The 22,938-nt window shown below is 42.0% G+C and overlaps 1 protein-coding gene across 1 annotated transcript in view; it reads right to left on the bottom strand.

Annotated features, from left to right (window-relative positions):
• The window catches only part of GABBR2 (gamma-aminobutyric acid type B receptor subunit 2), a 491,662-nt gene that overhangs the window by 5,386 nt on the left and 463,338 nt on the right, over positions 1–22,938 (bottom strand). Inside the window, exons 15-18 of the mRNA XM_063326323.1 lie at positions 21,723–21,947; positions 15,520–15,702; positions 12,982–13,111; positions 3,913–4,030 (exon numbers count right to left, since the gene is read on the bottom strand). Of these exons, the coding sequence (XP_063182393.1) occupies positions 3,913–4,030; positions 12,982–13,111; positions 15,520–15,702; positions 21,723–21,947 (656 nt within the window). The remainder of the gene's footprint in view (positions 1–3,912; positions 4,031–12,981; positions 13,112–15,519; positions 15,703–21,722; positions 21,948–22,938) is intronic.

Genomic DNA, 22,938 nt, shown 5'->3' with positions numbered 1-22,938 from the left:
ATGTTCATGCCAAGGCATATGGCTGTAATGCAATAATCCAGTCACAACCAACTTTTTTTTATGAGAATTTTTGTTTACTAAAATTGACATAACTGGCTCCAGCAGAGTATTTGACTGTCTTTTAAATGCTGCTAAAAGCAGAGCTTTAGCTCAAAAAATACCAAGGTAGTTTCTATTATAAGGGTTACACAGCGACTAACTGCTTTGAAGGTTACAAAAATGACCACATACAGGAAATAGTCTAGCAAAATGGTATGTTTTAGTGGGGTCTTGAAGAAATCTATCATCACCTTTACTCAGAGATGTGGAAGACTATTGCATATTGTTGCTGTTAAAATGAGAAGAGTATAAATTTTAACGGTGCCAAAAACTAGTTCACTGAATGTAGGTCACTGATGAGATGGGACAACATGCAGGAATGAAGGTGCACAGAAGAATGTCTTTAAGGGTCACAGAAGATATCCCATTGAATGTATTCATGCAGATAAGCTGACTGATGCGATCTTCAGATAGGTAAGCAGGTCACTATCAGGCTGGAATACAAATAGTATCCTGAGAAATATCTCAGCATGCTGCACTGATAAAACTGGTACTGAAGCAGCATGTCCAGATAAGGTCCACCAATCTTCCTCAGAAGGTCACACACCCAAGGAAGAGGACTTCTTGTGAGAGACACCCTTGGCCTACTGGGAAATGAGCTATTATTCCTGGAACAGGAACAGGTTGCCCAGAGAGGTAGTGGAGGCCCCATCCCTGGAGACATTCAAGGCCAGGCTTGATGAGGCTCTGAGCGACCTGATCTAGTTGAAGATGTCCCTGCTTACTGCAGGGGGGTTGGACTAGATGACCTTTAAAGGTCCCTTCCAACCCAACACATTCTGTTCTATGATTATATCTATTCTAAACTGGTTCAGGATGCTCTCTGGACCTGAGATGAACCGGCATGCTGCAGCTTCCATCCAGGTAACCAAGCTCCCCCCAAACAGGGCTTCTGAATACCAGACTGTGCCTGAGCATCACCTGGAGCAGCAAAAGCTGATGCAACTGTGCTAGGGAATACGCTAATAAGCACCATGGAAAATCAAAGTTCAGGGCTTGAACCTGTGCACCAGCACTGCTTTGACTGTTGTAGAAAGTGTTAATTTACACTGTGTAGCCAGTGTGAACAGGAGAGAAAGCAGCCAGCACCCACTTTTTGGTCCTCAGGTCTGATGGTCTGACTGGGGATGGCAAATTTTATGTGACAGTGTGCATAACCCACTGGGTCCTGCCCAGCAGGAAAGGCAGTAAGAAGGAAAGGGAACCGTGAATCATCTACACTCATGCTTTAAGGCAGCTCTACAGTCATACAGACTGCATTTTCCTTAGCTGCAGGGTTTTAAATCTGAGCCAAGCATAAAACAAACGTTTTTCACATTCTCATTGTGATGCTATAAACAACACCCCAGAAACAAATGTGCAACAACTTCCTGCGCTACTGAGCCTAAAGTGCATGCATAGTGCTGTGCCTTCACTTTGGACGCAACTGTAGGAATCACACTTGCAGTTAGTCATAGGTAGCACTAGTGGTAAAAAAGAATGAACAAAATCCCAAGTCAAACTCTTTTCTGCACTCTACAAGAACTTTCATACTGGAAGATGTCAGCTCTCTGGAATGCCGTCAATGACACGAAGCTGGGATGCTTCTCTTTGCTACAGCTGACAAAGAGTTAACATATCTGCAGGCCGGTTATTATCTTAACATCCTCCTTTCGTAGGTTTGTGGCAAAGAGGAAATGTTTTTCAGACTAATGTCCTTGAGATTTCTGTTCTTGAATAAGAAATAAGTTCAATAGACTATGTGACTACCTCTCTATCAGATGCCCTATGTGTGCAGTGAAATGAGAAAAAGAAGGCACAGGCTACAGCTTGTCTTTACCTTTTTTTTTTTTTTTTTGAAAAAAATGATACATTTAATAACCATGGAAGGCCAGAAGTGCTGTCAGACAAGTTGAAAAAAAAGTGCACGTGCGAGGAAGGATATTGTTAAAGAGCACAAAGTCTGGAAAGAGGCAGCCTCTTGTCAAAGAGAGGGAATCACAAAACCCTGGTCTTGGAAGACTGCTACGCTTGCCCTCTCTGGCAGGTCCGCTGTGCCTGGGTGGTGTGGCTCTCGTACCCAAAATGCCAGCGCATCCTCAGGGGACACACTGACCCTTGGACCCGGCACAGTCACAGCCATACAAGTGCTGTGCTGTACGACACCATTTTGATTTAGCAGGACTTTATTAATTGTTTTCCATAAATGTCAGTGACCGTTCAGATTTGTACAGACCTGATCTTTAAGACTTTTAGGAATTCTCAGTCTTCTCATCAGTTACTGCTAGCCTAGAGGAGGTACTGTCATCACCAAATGTTTTTCTTTCCCCCCCCCCTTGTATTAAATCTATATCGGAAGAACTGGATTATCTGGGCTTCTGTTTTTCTTAGCACCTCTCTTAATGTAAGGGGGCCGTGTTCGGAGGAGGCTGCCTGCACACTACATTACTTCTGACAAATGGTGCTGGAAAAAGACAGACCCCTAATAGCTATGCATTAAACCACTCTGCTGACCCCAGAAAGTCAGGAGAGCTTTCTCGGCGAGAGCCCTTCTTCTGTGAAATACCCAGATATTTCAACTACTGGGGGCTTTTTTTTGGTGCACGCACGTGCATGTGTGTGTGGATTAGCTCCTGTGCAGGTTTGGGTTGGGGCTTTTTTTTTGACTACAAGGACAGAGTTAGAAATCCATGTGTTTTCCTGCGCCAGGTAGTATGAGGCAGTAACTGCTATCTGAAATCAGGTTTGCTGCCGCTGATGTAACATGTGACTCAGTCTAGTAATTAATTTAATTTATTCTGTTTTTAAATAAGCTTTTAAGTCGCCCGTGTACAAAACAGGAGTCTGACAGCTGTTAGCTCAGATCCTGGTGAAGTGATGCCCGTGTAACCAGGCTGCCGTGGGGAAATGCCTGATCCAGGGACAAAGGACCACAGCTCTTCCTTGAGCTCTGGCCCACGGCAGGCCCTGCAGAGATGGTAGAGGGTACTACATGTGTTTATTCCATAGGTTGCGGCAGAGAAAAGCTGACACTATAAGACTCTTTCCCCTCCATGAATCCAGCAAGTGTGTTGTGCCATCCTCTCCTTGTAGCCGCAGCATTGTTTCTAAGGGAAACTACTCGGTGAAGGCTTTCCTGTGCCAAAACTCAGGTCCAGCTGCTATGGTAACGTTGAAAAGCCCTAAGACTGTTTTTATTTCTCGGCTAGCTTAAGATCGAAAGAGAACAAAATGGCTATGTACACCATGAACCCCTCTGGCTGGTGTGTGGAAGGACTTGGGCTGTTGACAACGGTTATAACACGCACACGCACATATGCACATCCTCTTATCTCCTTAATATACATTGCTGGCTGGGCATAGCTTGTCCGGTAACCCTCTACAGAAACTTTAGACATCATGTTATGGATGTTTCTGACAAGACAAAAGTATGTCAGATTGTCTTTGGGGCACCTTCGGCTCTAGTGTCCCTGATATCCCCTAAATTTGGTGAGGATGGCGAGCTGGTGGCAGGGAGGCATCACAGTACAACGTTGCCGCCCACTGGTGCTTCAGGACGTGCCATTCACATCTGCTGCCGCTGACGGTCCAGGCTCTCTCTGTAGCGGGGCCTGGCTGGAAAGGTTTACAGCAAAGGTCTTCCCACAAAAATGCGTGAAAAGAGAAATATGAGGTTTGTAACCATTTAATATTAGCATTTTATCAGCAAGGCAGCTGGTGTTCAGGATGGAATTTATGGCTAAAACAGTAGAAAGCATGCGCGCGCAAGCACAACCATACCCCTGGGAGGAGGGATGCCTTCTTCTCTACCAGTATCTAGTGGTGTATACTTACTGTTCTGGAGAGTTGATGTCTTCTATAGGATCTTTGCTTGTTCTGGAAGGGTCTGATGAGCCCCATTGTGCTGGTGGATTTTGATCAAGATGATTTTTCAAAATGGCTTTCTCACCATCTAGATGGATAACACATTCAATTTTACTTTAGAGTGACAAAGCGATCATTTTAAAATCATTCCATTTTAAAATTTTCTGTATGGTCATAACACCACAAAGGAAAATCTTTCTGCCTATATTCCAACACAGTTTCAGGTTTCCCTGTGAGTCTTTGGTACTCTTGTGCTTTCGGTCATGTGCTCCTTCATAGGAACTGCCATGAAGAAACAGAAAAGGGACAAAAGCTCTTTTGTTCTTCCTTTGCTTCCCCCCCACCTTTAAAAACAATACACAAACCAAACCTCTATGTAGCCCTATCATGCTCTCTCACCTAGTCTTAGGCAGTGTAAAAAATTAATGTAACTGCACCACCATATTATCTTGCCCTCAAAAATTGTTACCTTTTCATACGAATAAAACCTCTTATTTAAGTCTTTTCCTAGAAAAACTATAATCTCATTGATGTATAAAAGCTCGGTACTCTTGCAATCACAGAAGCAATTCAGTGCTGTCATTTAACTATCTGCTAGCATTTAGCAGGGAAATGTGATTCCTATCAGCTGCCCCGGTCCATAGGCTGTCTGCAGGAAGGACAGATAATGATTTCATTAAGCCGCCTCCTGCTGTCCTCTTTCCTGCATAGTGACAGTGTAGAAGATCATCATTTTCCCCCTAGGTAGCTTCAGCTGATTCCCCCAGGAGTCCCGGTAGTCCCTGGCTAGCTGTGCTGAAGCCTGTGGCATCGTTCCTCCCCCCCACGAGAAACCTGTACAAACACAGCCATTTTAAGGTGGCTGTCCGCGCCAGGGATCCTTTCTGCTCCTGCCTGCTTTTCCAAAGTCCCCTGCTGTGTTAAGCCAAATAAAGTCACATGGAAAACATCTGAGTAATGAGGACAGCGCACAGTTTTCATAAATAATTACAGAGCAGCTCCGAATCCATCACCGGCAGTTGTTTGCCACACACATAGAGAAACAGTGATTGCTGCAGGCATTAAGGCAGCACGGAAGGCAAAAACTGGGAAAGGACACTGGAGGATTTGAATGTAAAAATGGGTACGAGGGGGAAAATCAGGAAAATATTGAAGATAAAATGAAAATAGCATGAAAACCACAGTGCATATAGAAGGCTTAAGATGCTTTTCTGTTCTACTAACGCCCAGAAGCCCCAAATAATGCTCAGGTCCCAGCATGCTAGGAATATATATGTTACCAATGAGCACTGATGGGACAAAACAAGCAGCAGAAACAGAGTGAGGAATGAAGCTGGAAGCAGAAACAGGAATGTTTTGAGGGCAAACTGCAACATGTGTAATTGCCCTCCCAGCGCGGTCATCCCCAGCATTATTTTGTAGCATTCACTTTCTGCTGTGAAACTTCTAACAAGCAAGTTGGAAAGAAGTGAATAGGTGAGGATGCAAAAATGTGCAGACATGGGGATTGCTGCAGCTCGGAAGAGCAGGAGAGAAAGTTTTTCACTCATGTTGCATGGAAGAGAAGGGTGTGGGTGAGAAAGGAGGCGACCAGAGCACGTGAAGCTGCCTCTGTTAGGGCAATAAAATGTCAGAAAAAGAGAGCTAAGGAATTCAGTTGTAGCAAGAAGAGTGCTTAAAAGGAAGATATGGCAGGATTCGGTAATGGTTTAGATGTGAAGAGAGGACAGCAAAGAGTCAAATCTGACAGCGGCTAAGATAAGCAGTGAAGTCTATCATCTCAGGGCAGCCTGAAGTTTGCTGGTGTGGCATTTGCTGTCACAAGAGTTCAGTTTTTATTTTCCATGTATCGCATTTCTGTGTATATTGAGCTTGACATTTGCATAAAAGCCTTGTGATGTCTATAAACAGACATGTAGGAAAAAACACTTTTTACTTCCGTGATTAAAAACAATGCTCAGTCCTGAGCTGATCTGAGATGACAATGAAAACTCCTGACTTTATGATACAGACCAAAGTTAAAATTTGAGTAATCCTTGTAATTAGGGACGGAAAAGGTCTATTATTTAACTATTTTAGGGTCCCAAGACCTTTAGCCAACATATGCAATTTAACCTTTTACAAAGTCACTGAAGACACAATTCTTCATCAAACGACTGGAATATGCAACTGTTGGGCTTTGGGAGTTTGTGATTTCATATATTAATCTGTGTTGTGTGCCCCTAAAGGGCTTTCATGTGCTTTCAGTTGTGCTGTGAGAGAGAGAGAGAGAAGGAGGTGGTCCCTGTCAAAAAGGTGGGGGATTTAGTTTAAAGCAGAGCAGAAATCATATATTCTCTGCCTACTCACCCCTCAACACCAACTGCCCATATATCACTGTGTGTTATTCTTAATAGACCCTTTTCTACCACTCTTGCAGATGACTCCCTTAATACACTGCATAAATTTCTGTATACCAGGTTGCCATATACAAATTTTAATGTAAATGGATAAAATGCAGACAAAATCCACACAAAACTGCCACAATGTTGAGATCTTTTTCTTTTTCCTTTGCTTCTTTCAAAATACAAAAAAGTTGGGTAAATCTTATTTGTTAAGCTTTTTGGGAGAGGAGTTGTTAGATTTTTATTCTGCAGCTATGGAAACAAGAATATCTTTCTTTTTTTTTTCCTCTTTTTTTTTTTTTTTTTCCACATTTACCTTTCATTTAAATGATGAAGAGCAAGATTCTCACTTAGTCATACGCTTCCAGGAGCTGAAGCTTGAAGAAAAAACACTATCGCCATATGCACTTAAAAAACTTAAGGATGGAGGAAACTGATTTTATATAATGTGAACAACTGAAAGAAAATAAATTAAGGGTAACGGTAAACACTTGAGTTCCCAGTTTCCCCTGGAAAGTATAGCACTGCTTTTAGTACTTCCCCGTCTTTTCTTCCTCTGTTCATTAAGTATGCCACTTGACAAATGCCCTTCATTCTCAGGATACTGTCTGCCACTGCAGATGCTACCGAACAAGTTGCACTGGGATGATCTAACTACCTGCAAAATTGAATGCGCCAGAAGCACTTTCTAAGTAATTTTCACCTTTGGAGACCTCAAACCGGAACTCAGAAGTTTGGATAAGTGATGCCTGAGCACTTTCCATTCAGAAAACCGTTGGGAAGGAAGACAAATAGATCTCGAGGGCCTTGCACGGCACTCACTGACGGGTTCATTAGAAAACAAAACCTGCTGCCCGGTTGTCGGTGAGAGCCAGAAGGCTGTAGCTCGGGACCTTTGCCTACCTGCAGCAGGGAAACGGCTTCCAATTAGGAGGCTCCGAGCTGCGGGAGCTGATGGGATGGTGGCTGCGGAGAGGCTGGGCGAGGAGGTCACTGCTCCCAGCTGCTCGCCTCTCCCTCTGCCAGGGGTGACGCTCGCTTCCGACCTGCCCTACCTATAATCACTCCACGACCCGGTGCTGTCAAAATTACCTGGGCTGGCTTAAACGCACCATGCATTTTAACGACTCCTGTGCAGCTGCGGGCAGGAAACACCAGGTGACTGCTGCTGCCGCTGCCATTTCCTCCAAGCTTTTACGAACTGTATTTCTTTATCTAGAAGCTTGTTTTGTTGCCGTTCGTACACTGCAGCTTTATTGAACATCTTCATCATTATGCTTTAGTGGCAGTATTCCTCCGATGGCTTACAACTAGATGGCAGAACTGCTCTTCACCCCACATCTTTCAATTCCACTGTTGTTTTCTCTTTGCTAGAAAGCATATCTTATGCTCCACAAAGAAGCAAGTGTGGTTTAATAATGACTTATAAGAGCTGGCAGAGATAACCTCGCTGGTTTACTGAAGAACTCTGGAAACTTTAAGGCTAAAGGTAGATTTTAAAAATCTACCGTAATTTCTCACAGTTCTGTTGTTCGGACCATGAAACAAGACTAGCCAGTTGCTGCTTTGCATGTGAATGGGATGAAAGAAAGCAAAATGAAACAAAAATTTAAAATGATAACATTATCTGCTGGGTATATCAGAAAAAGTTCTCCTGAACTAAGCGCACAGCACTAGGCAGTCTCAATCATGACTTACGATAGTTATGTTTTGAAAGAAAGATTTTTTACAAAGAAGGGCCAGCAAGATTCTCCTCTGATTTATACTACTTTAAATCAGAAGAAACTCCCTTTACTACGGATTTATTTCAGTGCAAGAAAAGGCAGGCACTGAACCTCTGGCAGTTTGGTCTCCCTGTTGAAATAGAAACAAGCTCCAGTTTCAGGACTGGAATCCATTTGCTTCACAGAAACTAGTGTATGTATCACTATATGTCTCTATATACAAGGGTTATAATGAACTATATCCTTTCTTTAAAACAGCATTCCTTCAAAGGAGTTATTTCTGAAAGCCCTCCCTTCAAATCTGTGGTTTCAATCTCAAGCTTAATGCCCGAATCACACTAACTTCATAGAAGTAATATTTCAGCCCCCTCTCACAGATGAACTCTGTTTTGCTTCTTTTGCTTTTACGAGCCATTTGCCTTTGAAATCTGTTTTTCTTTGAGCTGCTCTTACATGGGGAAAAACTAACACTAGGCAACATTGGAGTGGGGTGACAACTGACAGTATGTAGGCATATCTGACATGCAAACGAATGCGCCCAGTCCATTTGCAGCAATGAGTAAAGACCGTTTTCTGGCTCAAAACAGACAAGCCTTTCTGAGCAAGCTACGGTGCCTGCAGAGAAAGAACCTGCAAAAAGAGTTTGTTCATAAGTGGGGACTATTGCAAAGCTCTTTCTTGCTTCTTATGTACTTTCCATAGTACGGCTGTCATTCATTAATTTTCCTAATACGCTACCCTGAAATGTACTGCCAAAGGTAGAAATAAACGGAGGTTCTTCTGCCGGATTTCTTCTCAGCTTGGCTTTATATGAAACTCTCGCAATCTATGAATCATTCATGTACAAATAATTTCAGGTAATAAAATGTCAAACAGAAGTCAAGTAGAGTAAGATTGTAAGATTCCAAGGGCAGCAAAATTAGCCAACCCCACCAAAACACATAGTATCTTCCCTCTGTATTTTTTTCCTCAGTAACTTTTATCCCTGCAGGATCTTGCACAGTAGAAATAACTTCTACCTTCACAAAGTCTCCCCTGTTTCTGGCCCGCCGGCTCCATGGGTGGAAGGAGCCCTTTTGGGAAGCTCTGGTTTGTGCTCGCGCCAGGGTATTTCTTCCCTGGAGCTGCGTGGCACAACCTTCCTCTTTACGCAGCGTTGCAGTCACAAGCAGCTGTCCTCCTTTTTCCAAACGTCAGCCTGGAAAACTCAGCCGCGTCTCCAGGCTTGGCTCCCCTTACTGAACGGCGCTGCCAGTTAGGGGACCTGCCCGAGCCAAGCGTGGGTCTCACCCGCAGCCCATCCCCGCCCCAAGCCCCAGATGTAAAGTGTCTTTGCTGCTCCGCCGAGGTGACAAGATCCCGCAAACAGCAAACTGGGGGAGAAGTAACATTGTGCTGTGCACGGAGCCGAGGTCGCCAGCAGACACAGCAACTCAAAATCACCTGAGGAATATATCAGCTGAAGCTAAGGGGATGCCCTTTCAGATTCAACTGGAGAAGCCATCTGAGGTCCCAGAGCTGTGGTCCATGGAGCACGTTGAGAGCTGCTTGACCACACAAAGCTATCTAGCAGTGCAGACAAAAGCCCGCAATAAAAAAAGGCAATCAAACCATAAACTACAGACCACATTTCCTAATTGCTTTTCTTACATAGCCAATTGCTGTAGATGTCTCAGGGACATTACGCATTTGTGAACAAGAGATGAGTGTCTCGGATAATATCTCTCTTTAAATGAGACATACTGCATTGAAATGTGCTGTAAAGGAGTCCCTGTGCCAGCAAAGAGCTCCTGGGCCACACCAGGAGCTGTTGCTGTTAATAACTAACCAGGAACTCCAAAGTTATGAAACTTTGCCTGAGGTCAGGCAGTTATGGGAGTGCACAGCTGTGTCTATCTATTTTGGCTAAAGTAATCTCACTTTGGTATCTTAAATCCATATTTGATATAAATGAGGGTGGTGGGAAGAATCAAATAACCTCCTTTGGCACTTGGCTATAGGAGTTAGGAATTTTAACTCTAGACAATCTTTACAGATCAGAAACCTACTGAAGTGTACAATGCTATTAAAGTTTGATTAGGACTTGTTTGAGACGCATTGCATAAGTCCTGTGTTATTATCTGTTCTCTGAAGTACAGCGCCCTGAATTTGTGTAAGCAATAGCAGTGGGGATACACTACGTGGCATTCTCTATGTGAACTCCTTCAGAACAGCACGGTATTTTATAAAGAATATTGACGCAGGATTCAGCCATGTCCACAATGCAAATGTGGCAAATGATCCGCTCTAAAAAATGATTTTTAGCTCTAAGTCAGCTGCTATTTTTAGCATTTCTCTTCACTGTCCTACTCCCTCTCTCTCAGATCACATTTTTTACAAGGTCTAAGGTAGGCACAAACCTTGTCATTACCTTAAAAACAACAGCAGACGGGCTTGCCCAGTTGCACGGCAGAGGTGAGAGACATGGTCACTTCTAGGTCATGCTAAGAAATTATTTACAATTCCGAAGCTTCCCTCAAGTACCATCAGGGACGCATAATTTCAAGGTTCTGTACTTTCATCTGCAGAAAGTTACATGAAATACATAGCTACAGAAAGCATAGTTATGTCAGTCAGAGTTAGCTTTCCTGTAGCCGTAAGGGCCAGAATTTTTTTAAGTACCATTTAAGTGATGTCTGTTTGCATCTGCACAGAAGCAGCAGTGACTCAGCAGCATGAATTCTCCAAAGCCTTGTTATTCTGATTGGAATGGCAAATTTAAATTAAGCACATAGATTGACTATTGGGAATGGCTGCAGTAAGAGAAATACAGGGGAGATTCAGACATGTAGCTAAGGGACAGGAAAGCAGGGAAAGAGAAGAAAAAAGGGGCAGAAGAATCGGAAACGGAGAGACAGAAAAAGGCCAGCAAGGATTGTTGAACATGGTAGCTCAGAGGCTGGAAGTATGAATATTTGATGGCAGTGCAGTCAGGATCAGGATACTCCATAACGCTCAAGCCTGGGGCGTTCACCACCAGGTGTGGGATGAAGTTTCAAACAGCTGCTGCAAATTGGGATCCAGGTGTTCCTCATCACCAGGTGAATGGATGCTCTAACCTATTCAATATAAAGACACCCAAGGGAAAACATCCTTCTTCTTCTTCCCCTGTTTTGTGCAGAGCTTTATGTGGTAGGTCCATTCAGAAAACCGTGTCTAGCAACTTCAGTATGCAGAAAAATATCTACTCTGTAAATCCCAATAGTACATAATTCCAAACTACTCTGTACATTAAGGCTCTGTACATACAGGTGATTTTAAACATGTACCGCACAGCAGAAATGCAGAAGTTAGGGAACCGTGCTGGGGAAAACTTAGGAACACAACCTTGGATGCTGGTGCTTAAAGCAGCAGTTAGGCATTGATGTCTTTTGTAGATATAGCCACAAGTAAGTGCAGAAAGGTTATATTTTCTCCTTCATTTCTTTGCCAGCATCCTACTGCTAATGGAGTGCAACCTGCTGTGGGAAGCATCCCATCCTAAATTTATACCTAGCGTATCTCTTGAGAATCACTTTTATTTCTCATACCCAAACTCAGATGGGCATTTGGCACAATGTAATGTATCTTTTCTGCTTGAAATGTTATTCATGATTTATCATTTTCCCTGCAGCATCTGACATGAGTGGAACATTCTATGTGTTCCTTTCACACGCTTGGTAAAACTGCCTCGTCCCACTCACTGATGTTAGTTCTTGCTGCTGATCTCAGCCCAATAATCACACGCCTCCAGCAGCTATTTACGTTTTCCTTTTCCTCCTTTCCCCCCTTCTGTTTTTTAATTTTAAAAAGGACACCGGGAACTCTATGGAGCTCTTCCTTTTTCTTTTCTTTTTTTTTTTTTGACACAAGTTACACAACCAAATGTATACCCAGGCTAAAACCAAAAGCGCGTGAAAAGGTAAGCTTATCCAACCAAAATTTCAATGTACTTCAAAAGCATATATGAACTGTTGCTGCTGTTCTAAAATTGTTCTTCCACAACTATATTTACAGGAGTAGCTTCTGTTCCACATAACCAAGCTTATGTTGCCACATCGATAGGAAGCCTGAGCCTTGCGTTGCAGCAAACATGCAAGTCTACGACTTCCCAACATGGGGCAAGCAGTTTTTCCCGTACTATAGTAATATTCAGCTGTACAAAGTCATTTGCCAAAAGTCACAAAGTAGATCCATTCTAGAGTCAGAAATGGAAGCTGGGTGTCCCGGCTTCCACTTTATTGCACTATGCACCGGATCTTATTGCTTCCCAAAAGTGAAATAGCTTTAATGGAAGCAATTCTTTTGCATATATTTCTTCAGGGAGCGATGCAAGGGACACAGTAGAAACAACTTAGGAATATTACAGTAGTCATGAAATCCTTTTTTATCAGTTCCTAGGGAAGAATTTTCATACATGAGTGCCTTCAATTCTACATTTAGAGTCCAAATCAGCACTGAAATATTTACATGTTTCCCTTCTACGTGCTTGATAGCAGTGTCCAAACGCAGGATGTGAACGTCCTACTCAGATGAGCACATATTAAACCGGGCCTCCTACTGCTGAAGGCTGGCTCAGATAATTCTTACAACATCTGAAACACTCTGTGATGTTCCTCTCTCCGCGCAGAACAGAAAACTTGACTTCTGAACACAAGTATGCTTTTCAAAGTTTCCCATTTTACCACATGTATTATACACATAGGACACACAATAGAAGACATACATACAGAGAAATAACTACTCAGTGGGTATCATGCAGCTTTTTAGGTTAATCTGCATGCTTTCCACAATGCAACCAAAATATTTAAAGCTCTGTCTTACCACGGTCTGAGTGCCCTGGCACCAATCCAATGAGATCGCTATTAAAACCTTTGTGGATTAAGCTACTGACGGATCTTACGAATGCTCACCTTTGCTGTCTGTGAAGTTCCGTATACTAAGAATGTCATTAAGATCCTGATAGTGGTTCTGCTTAATGTATGTTGTTTTCTCGGGAGTGTCCTGAAGCTGCATTGTGACCTCTTCCAAGTCTTTATCCAGCTGCAAAACAGAAAGAGTACGAATCCCTAAAAATTCAAGAGTCGTTGCTTCAGGTATCTGCAGTAGCTGCATAGTTTTCTATAATTAGACTAGAAGGCAGGTGGTAATGCAATCGCCACACTGTGCCAAATGCAGTTTTCTTATAGCACTAAAACACTACCTCTAAAACTCACGCTGCTAGTGACAAACCGTGTTCAGCTGCGATATTGCACACTGGGCACATGAGGAGAATAAGCTTCAGTTTAAGCAATTTGGGTATACTGCTGAATAAGAAAGAAATGGGCATTAGAAAGCCCAGTCTGAAAACACCTCAACTACTTATTATTTATGCATACAGACGTGGCATACATAGCTATAACCACTTTGTTGAGTCAATCAAATTATCGAACATGCAGGAGAATAGAAGTGAACTATGACATTAGGGGCATGTCCAGCCATGCGAGTGACTGCAGTTAACTCTAAACTCTATCAGGAATGTTTTGTTTTCCTAAAGATTATTTTTACTCCTTTTACCTTTCTTAGAGAGGCAGACTCCTGTTAGACTTTTTGTTTGCATTTCTGTGTGCATGAAATTTCTAAGAAACTCCAACTCACAGTTTTTAGTTTTGGGGCTGAGAACACACTATACTTCAGTGATTTGAAAATTACCCCCGTGTTTTATATATTTTGTGTCTTAAACTGCGTAATCTGATGTCTAGCGCCAAACTGCCACTCTAAGCATAATTTACCAAGAGGGAAGAAAAATGGAAAAAAGAGGAGGGGGAAGAAACAAAAATCCCAGTCCTCTCTCTCCCCCAAAGCATCCTTTAAGACTGGAGGGAGAGGGAGAGAAGCACAGATGTTTCCTGACTGGAAGGGCCACAGCAGAAATGCCGGGTTGGCGCACCCTTAGCCTTTAGCACCGAGCTGAACACAGGCTGCTCTCCCCGGAGGCTGACTGGTATTCAATTGGCCACAGCCCCAGTAGAAGATAACCAGATACAAGCATCTTAATGGCCTTCTGGGATGCTCTCTGTGAACAGTTGTCCAGGATATGGTGTCCAGAGTACGTCCCACTCACTACTGGTTTAACCGAATATTAAAAGTGCTGAATTTAGATTTACATTATTTCCTTATAGACCCGACATAGCAACTCACGGTAAATAAGCCAGAGCGGTAGCTACTAGCTATGGTAGGCCATGCTTCAAATCCCTGTGACAATTAAACTCTTATTTGTACCTACTGGTGCTGGGTATTTAATTTGATTTATTTAAGAGAAGTCTAAAAAGGGCCCTCATGCACAAATATGGCTCCCTTGCCCTGACCAGCCTTACCTGTGATCACCATCATGAGCCTTGCAAGGCACAGGCTGAGATCTTTTGAGTCAGGAGGCTTAGTAGAAAAAAATACAGCAGGATAAAGAAACAGAAATAGCCAGTAGCCAGATGAGCCTTCATTAAAAATTGCAGGGCTCTCACATGAAAGGGACCTAGCACAGCTGAAGAACCAAATTTCTTTAACAAGGCAGGCATAGCTTTTGCTTTTGGAGTTACTGGTAGTCTGATGGTTACCTAGGCAATTGTCGCTAGTTAAGAGATGGATGAAGAAGTAATGGTTGCAATAAAATACCTCTTCTTCAAGTTATAAGAATACTGCCCAGACTAGGCAAGCACAGGTTAATTTTTTTGTAAGATATAGATCAGTTATGGTTATCTCGTCTCACAAAGTGGGCAGTCTTCAAGGCTGCTTTGTCATTATTTGAGGTCTCCTGAGCAAGAACGGACATAATTACAAAATATACATGTTATAGCTCTAATGGAATTCATCTGCTCCATGTACTTAGCCTTTCTCTCGGTAGAGACTGAAGAAGCTTCACGGCCTTTGTGCCAAAAGGGTCAGCTTACATGATCGTAAAGGTCTTTTCTACCTTAAGAAACTATCTAATTCTGTTTCATGGAAGATGTAAAAATCTGTCTAGCAACTTTTTGAGTGAACTCTCGGGTTGAGAAATAAGAGCAACAGCAGTCTCTGAACTCAGCCATAAACAGGAACAAAGAGAGCTCCTAAGTGCCCCCAGGGCTGCGGGTCTCTCTTACACTTGCATGTAAAGGTTGAGCTTCTAAGCTATTGCTCTGTGGTGCTCAGCAGGTCCATGGGAAGCAGCAGGGTAATTTGCCTGTTACAAATAAATAGGGGAAGTTTCTTTTTAATTTGCTAAGGCACATTTTCATGTTATCACACCTGCAAAGTATTCGCTGTATTAATGAGCTATTCGTACAAATCATCTGTTTCCTATTATTGCAATATTTTTCTATGGGGAAACCTAATTTTTTCCTCCAAAAAGTGGTCAGCGTTTAAGCAGATTACAGAATTGCAACAAAAAATATTAAAAGAAGAATTGCCTAGGCAGTATATACAATAAAAAATACCTCTGTAATTTTCATTCTCAAGCGGTGGTTCTCTGACTGCAATCCTTCTAGTCGAGACGTGCTGGCCTGATTGACACTGGTGACTGATGTTGACGTTTTTGAATCTTCTTTCTTTTGATTTTGAGTGAACTGAAATCGTCTGTTCTGTGTGGCTGCATCTGGATTCGTCCTCAGTGTGATGAGCTGAAAGGTTTAAAGGCCTTAAGAAATCCTGTACACGATTTTATTTTTGCAGCTATTTCTTTTGTATGTCAAAATATCGAAAGGCAAACCAAGAGTTCCTTTCTGACTTTCAAGTACAAAATTCTGGAAAGCGAGCTCTGCTTGCCATGTGCAGTACTTGAGATGATTTCTGTATAACTTTACAGGATAGGTTGAACCAAAATGATTTTGCAAAGAGAAGAGTTCCAAAAAATTAGGAAAAACTAATGAAAAATATATTTAACTGGATTTTAATTACATTTAAAATAAACTTTAATATTTCACCAAACATATTTTTCTCCTTCGTTGATATCTTTGTACTTTCAAAGGATATATTCCTTCTTTAAGAAAAAAACCAACCCACCAAGCCCTTCTCTTCCCAAGCACAGTTTCATCTTTCCAAATTTCTCCTTTCCTGTTGTTACAAGTAACACTCAAGCAGAGAGAGGCATGGAGCAGGAGTATTAACAGAAAGAACCCATGGGAGATTGCACTCTGGAGATAACAGAAACTTAATTGGGTTTTAGTGACCCAAAATAAACCAAATCTGTTCAAATAAATTAAACAAGCCACTTAAAAAAAGGTTAACCTTAAACATATTTAATTTAAGCAAATATAAGTAAGATTTAACACCCAGTGACAATGTGAAAATATCACCTCGACATGAGGAGAGAAAGCTACTAGCTGTTTGGCAAGGGGGAGAGAGCTTCTCAGATTACTCTAGAGAATACAGAATTTATGATTACTTGCCAAGCAGCATACATATGTATTTGTATACAGACAAAGCTGAAGGAGCTCCCTGACCTGAGGGCATAGGTACGGCATCATAATCCAAAGTGTTGGGCTGGGAGAAGAGAGAAGGGGCAATCATTTTGTAAGCACATCACACTCGGATTTTGTGGTACAGAGCGTGAAACTGTTCTGCAACTGCAGTGGCATGAAATAAAGACCTCACTTGTGACAGAGAGATCTGGCTGATCGGACACTGAAGCACTTGGTCCCTGACATGTACTTACAAGTGTGCAGATCAGGATGATGCCTGAAGACAAAAAATTGCCTTTTTTTCAGGTTATAAGGGTGATGGAGAAGGCTGAAGTACCAAATGCCTTCTTCACCTTAGTCTTTACTGGTAAAACTTGCCTCCAGAAATCCCAGAGCCCTAAGGCCCCTAGAGCAACTGAACACAAGTTCATGCAACCTGATGAGCTGTATGCCTGAAGACTGAGGGAGGTAGCCAATGTCATTGCGAGGCCACTCTCAATTACCTTTGGAAGGTGATACTGATTGTGAGAGGTTCCTGAGGACTGGGAGAAAGAAAATGTCACAGCTGTGTTGAAGAGAGGTGAGAAGGAGGACCTGGGGAAATACTGCCTCGTCACCTTCCCCTCAATCCATGGAATGGGCTGCAGCAAATCCTCCTGGGAACCATTTCCAAACATATTAAGAGCAAGAAGGTGATTAGAAGCAGTCATTGTTGATTTATGAAGGGGAAATCCTGCCTCACCAACCTGATGTCTTTCTTCAGTGAGTGTCTGGGCTGGTAGATGAGGGGAGAGAGTTCTTTTTCTTGACTTAAGCAAAGATTTCAACACTGCCTCCCATAATGTACTCACAGTCAAACTGATGAGGTACTGAGTAGATAAGTGGCCAGTGAGGTTGGCTGAGAACTGGCTGAACTGCCAGGCTCAAAGGATTGTGGAAGCCAGCCACTAGTGCTGTATCTCAGGGCTTCACCCTAGGACCAATACTGTTTAACAACTTTATTAGTGAACTGGACGGTGGGACAGAGCACACCCTCAGCAAGTTTGCAGATGATACTCAAAGGGGAGGAAGCGTTGATACACCAAATGATTGTGATGCCATTCAGTGGGATGTCAAGAGACTGGAGATCTGGGCCAATGGGAATCTCCTGAAGCTGAGCAAAAGGAAATACAAAGTCCTGCCCTTGGGGAGAAAGAAACCCCAAGCGCCCACCCAAACAGGCAGAGGCGTGTTTGGCTGGAAAGTAGCTTTTCACTAAAGGCACTGGGGATTGTGGTGGACACCAAGTGGAACATAAGCCGGCAGTAGCCTGGGCCAAAGGAGGTGATCCTTCCTTTCTACTCAGCCCTGGTTAGAACACACCTGGAGTGTTGTGTTCAGGTTTGGGCTCCCCAGTACAAGAGACACATGGACGTACTGAAGAAAGCCCAGTGAAGGGCCACAAAGATGTTGAAAAGGATTGGAGCCTCTATGATACAAGCAGAGGCTGATGATTGTTTAACCTTGAGATGCAAGAGATCGGGGGGACATTATTGATGTGTATAAACATGTGATGGAAGAGAATAAAGAAGTTGGTGCCAGACTCTTCTCAGTGGTACCCAATGAAAGGAAGGGAGGCACAGACTAAAAACCAGGAAATTTCATTTAAATATCAGAAAAAAAAAACTTTTTCTACGGCAAGCATGGTCAAACACTGGTATAGATGCTCAGAGAGGTTGGAGAGTATTCATCCCTGGAGATAATCAATACCCAACTGCTCAAGGCCCTCAGTAACCTGCTGTAGCTGAGTCTTCCTAGAGCCCCCTGCCTCTCCTCTCCCCCATTTCTTTGATCCTAATTAGGCTAGTTGTAATGACTGGTGTGTCTAACTCCCAGACCAAAAACTGCATTAAAATGAAGTTAAAGGTGAAGAATGGTAATTACGAGGCTTCTTAAATTAGCAGGCAAAAGCGTTATGAGATAAAAGCTCTGCAATTTGATGTGGTCTAAGTTCAAACTGAATATAAAATAGAAGTATAGCCATCCATCAATTGACTCATCTTCATCTGGGAGTTTATAGCTAAAGACTGGATGATTTGCCACAAGGACATGTGCTCTAATGAATTCATTCACATGGTGTGGATTAGATGGAAAAGTCCATGGGCAATGTTGTTGGCTCACGCTGTACAAGGGATGAGGTTAGATGAGCTTTTTTCTTTTTTTCTGGCCATAAAGTCAGTGGAACTTGCGTCTTGCTGCCTCACATCTGTGCAGTTTCGATTTCGACAGAGTCAGTGTTGAATATCTACAAAGAGTCAATGCCAAATAGACAAAAAATGCTACCAACACAGAAAATTAATATTTTTAATCCTGGCCCCCTAGAACAAATTTTGCCTTGCTGCTCGACAGGACACTGGATCAGAATTAATGTTTTAGTGCCATTGCAGTCAACGATGGTGTGCACTCGGTGGGTAACAGAAGTGACCATAGTGTTCTGTCTCAAAAGAGATGGAGCAGAAAATACAGAAGGACATTGAAGTTTGATAAACGTGGATAAACACAGGAAAATTACTTCTTGAAGAGAGAATACATAGTAGGATTGCTTCTTTTAAAGAAGTGATGAATATGCTGAAAAATACTGTAGATGTGTTGGCCCTTAAAAAAATAATTAGACATAGCAGTTAACTTCTAACAGGATAAATATACATAACGTATGTTTGAATTCTGCAGAGCCCTTCTACAAGACACCCTTGAACCCAGAAATCTATAATTTAAAAATGTTTGGACATTTTGTGATCGGGTAACACGAAGTAGGGTGCAGTATAATGGATATCAACATTTGTATTTGAGGAAACCTTTAAATGGAGAGAGCAATGAACATTTTTTTTCCCTGATCTATCTTACTCTACTATGGGATTTTCCTCATGTTTTTCTGAGGCACTTGGCGCTGAACGAAATGGCAGTGGATGAGGTGGACATTTAACTGGAGAAGTATAGTAATTGCCATGTTGTAAGTAAGTAAGATTAGTAGAGCATGCAAGAAGTAAGGGAAAAATGTCATGTTTCGTTCCCTAGTTTTCCTACATTGTTGATTAGTTGCCTATTCAGATTCATAAATGGGCTGTGGGGCAAAACTGAACTCCAGCACTGTTGGCCCAGGAGACTGCTGAAGATTAGTCAAAAGGAATGTATTTCACTCTGAATAGCAGAGAACTAGAAGTTCTGGCCCAAACCCACGTTGCTGCTTGCATCTGTCTGGCCACAGTTTAATAAATGAAAAAGTGCAATCTTCCAAGTCTTCATTATCATCTCCTGCACTTGATGAGCCACAGGCTTTAGTATTTCATCAGCAATCTTCCTGTGTCACCAAAATTGTACTAACTGACTACGTATTTGTTAAGGGTGCGAGATTTGGTGCCTGTCTCACACCGATACCTTTCCTAGATGTACAAACTGGGTGGTGTTGGATCAAATCTTCTCCGGGGAGCAGAAAGGCCATTGTGAAACCTGTGCTGGAGCAGGCTGCAGGACAGAGTGCTCATGGCACAGCATGGCAAGAAGAAACGTAGGGCAAAATACACAAGCACAAGAAGAAGGACCCTCCAGCTGTGGAAGCACTCACATGGGCATTGGAAGTGCTGCATTCCAGCTCCTGCTTCAACCTCTTGTTTTTGTACCTTATCCAATGACCATTTTTAATGCAAAATAGCTAAACATTTGGAAACCTGACAATACATGGAATGAGATTAAGTGCTACATGCTAGGCGGCTACGGTTCATGTTTGTATTTTGAGCAGAAAGAACCGAGAGGAAAAATGAGGGCAGGGTAATTGGGGTTTAAAAGAGCAGATGAAGGGGTTAAAAAAGGAAACAGAAAAGTCATTTCAAAGCCTGCGGCAGCAGGAAAGAAGAATGGGCAAAGGAGCATGAAAGCAAAGGGGCAGAAGAGCATGTCACAGCATTAATAATATTTTCTCTTTGAAGAGAGTTCTGACATTCTGGGGAGGTATTTTTGGCATCAGAGTTTTAATATGCATTTTCATACAGCTTACACACTTAAATCTTGCAGTTTTTCGAAGTACTCTCCATAGCTGTGTTTGTGAATGTTCCCTTAATTTAGAATGAAGCTGTGATTCTTCCCTAAAACCCAGAATAAAAATATGACTATTTATGCCTGTATAGCTTTTTAAAATTTAAGAAGTGAATTGCAGAACTTGTGAAAACATCCTGGTTATTCAGTCCTGGAAAACAAATTACTTCACTTTTTTTGCAGATCAGAAGTCAGCTTCCACTGATAGTCCGTGCCTCTAACTTCATTTGTGATAAATTTATTAGCTTGTTCCTTTTACACATATAGTTCTTGTTTAGAACCATCACCAGGGATGACACTCAGCACCAGAACCTATTCAATATAATTTGTTCAATACATTGATTGAACATGGATCACTACAGTCACAAACTTTTTATCGCAACTCATTTGAAAACTCACTTCATTTAAGATCCATCATATTCCCGTCTAAAGCTTAACTCTGCAAGTGAAATGATCAAGTTCCAGCCCTCTGTGGGTAAGTGTCTTCTCAGTTCTTCAAACAATACACAACAAGCACATCTCAGAGCCCAAAGGAACAAAACGAAATTCAATCTTATGCCTCCCGGTCTGTGCCTCACTTAGCCCACTAATATACCCATTAATAAATATATCTTCAGTGTCAGCATTTGCAGCATACATACAGTTTTCCTCTGAAGTACTGATAAAGTCTATAGTACCACCACATTTGAATACCTCAGAGGTTTCTACACAGTTGACCTGGGTCTTACTGTTTTGTAGGTATAGAGGCAGAGATCCTGGTTATCTTGCTTAGGGTACGTAAGAAAAATGGCGAAGTAGACAACTGGACCTGTTTCCCCTGAGTCCCCACTTATCACCCCTTCCAAAAAGTTCCTAAAAGTTGGAAACGGAGACTATTCCACTGAAATTACAGAAAACAACCTTTGTTTCCCCAGTCACAGATTCAGTAAAGATATAGGCATTAGAAACACGTGTATTCACACTCCTGTACTTTGCATAGTCCACTTTCTCCAAAATCTCATGAAGCTTTGTTCTTCCTCTCAGGATCCAGAGACAAGAGATTATTTATGGGCTTGGTTTAGAATTCACACGCATCCCCCGTACTTGAAAAGGCAATGAACTTTTACATATTAAATTGCAATTGCAAAAGAGAAGGGAAAAAATCCAGACCCCCGCTGAACAAATTCACCTACCTTAGGTACAAACACAAGGCAGAGAGTAATGGTGCTGCAGAATATTATGACTAAAGCAACGATGCAGAACTGCACATTGGGTTGGTCCCGAGTAAGGAACGAAACAGCAGCACCGATAATGCACATTATCCCCACGTTGTACACACTCATTCCGATGTACTTGCTATCATTCAAAGCAGGAATGCTGACATTTCGTGTCTCCCAAGCTAGGAAACACCCGAATAACTGAAATGGTAAAAGAAGGAAAAAAGATTATAATCATAAGAGGAATTGGCTGACATCCAGAAAAAGCATTAATTTAAAACCAGTATGTTTCCTAACATGACAAATATAGGTGGTATTACAATACAAAGATATACACCTACCTTTTACACAATATCTAATTACCTATGTGATTTGTTGTGCTCACTAGGACAGATTCCTGCTCTCACAAGAAAAATGTGAAATTTGGAATTATTTGCGATGCAAACAAATTTCTCTAAATGCTACGGCTATCTTGATTTTTATACTTTCAGTAATTTTTAGAGACAGTCCTTCCTGTTTGTTTTCAAGGATTCCAGTAAAGATACGTGCATTGTTCTTATAGCTATTTTTAGCAGCTGCTCTCAATATACTCTTATCAATCCAGTCATTCATTGTATGATTATCACCTACATTAATAAACAGCAGTGCCAAGATGCGTCCCATGGGAGACAAATATACAATGTAGAAAGTGTCACCCTAGTTGTTCAGACTGCAATTATAATGTCTTTTATTATAGTGGGAGTTGGTAATGGCCTTTCAATTGCAGTTGTCTAATGATTTCTGGCATAAAACATTCTTGTGGCAATTTTTTTGTTTGCTTTTTTGCTTGGTGTATTTTTAAGTTTTAGCCCCTTTGTTACTTGCAATATGCTTTTGCAATTTAGCAGGGGAAAGTCTTTAGTGTACGGAAGCCATCTTCATCCCTTGAAATGTAATTAGATTTTTCTACAACATGAACTGCTGCAAATGAGTATTTTCTTTCTCTTGCATTCCTCAGAGAAATTCTGGCAAGGCAGTAAAACCATAAATGAACTCAAGACGTTGTAAACAAGTAACCCAGCCCGGTAAGAGTGTATAGTGCCCTGGGAAGAATGACAGGCAGCAGGTGGTGCTGGAGGGAAGGGAAGGACAGAGACAGGGACCACCACTAAGACCCAAGACATGGTTTCTGTGTTTTCTAGCTTTTTCTGAT

The sequence above is a fragment of the Chroicocephalus ridibundus genome, chromosome 2, assembly GCF_963924245.1.
Source record: "Chroicocephalus ridibundus chromosome 2, bChrRid1.1, whole genome shotgun sequence".
In the NCBI taxonomy this organism is placed as follows: Eukaryota; Metazoa; Chordata; class Aves; order Charadriiformes; family Laridae; genus Chroicocephalus; species Chroicocephalus ridibundus.
This window is presented reverse-complemented; position numbering and strand designations above follow the sequence as displayed.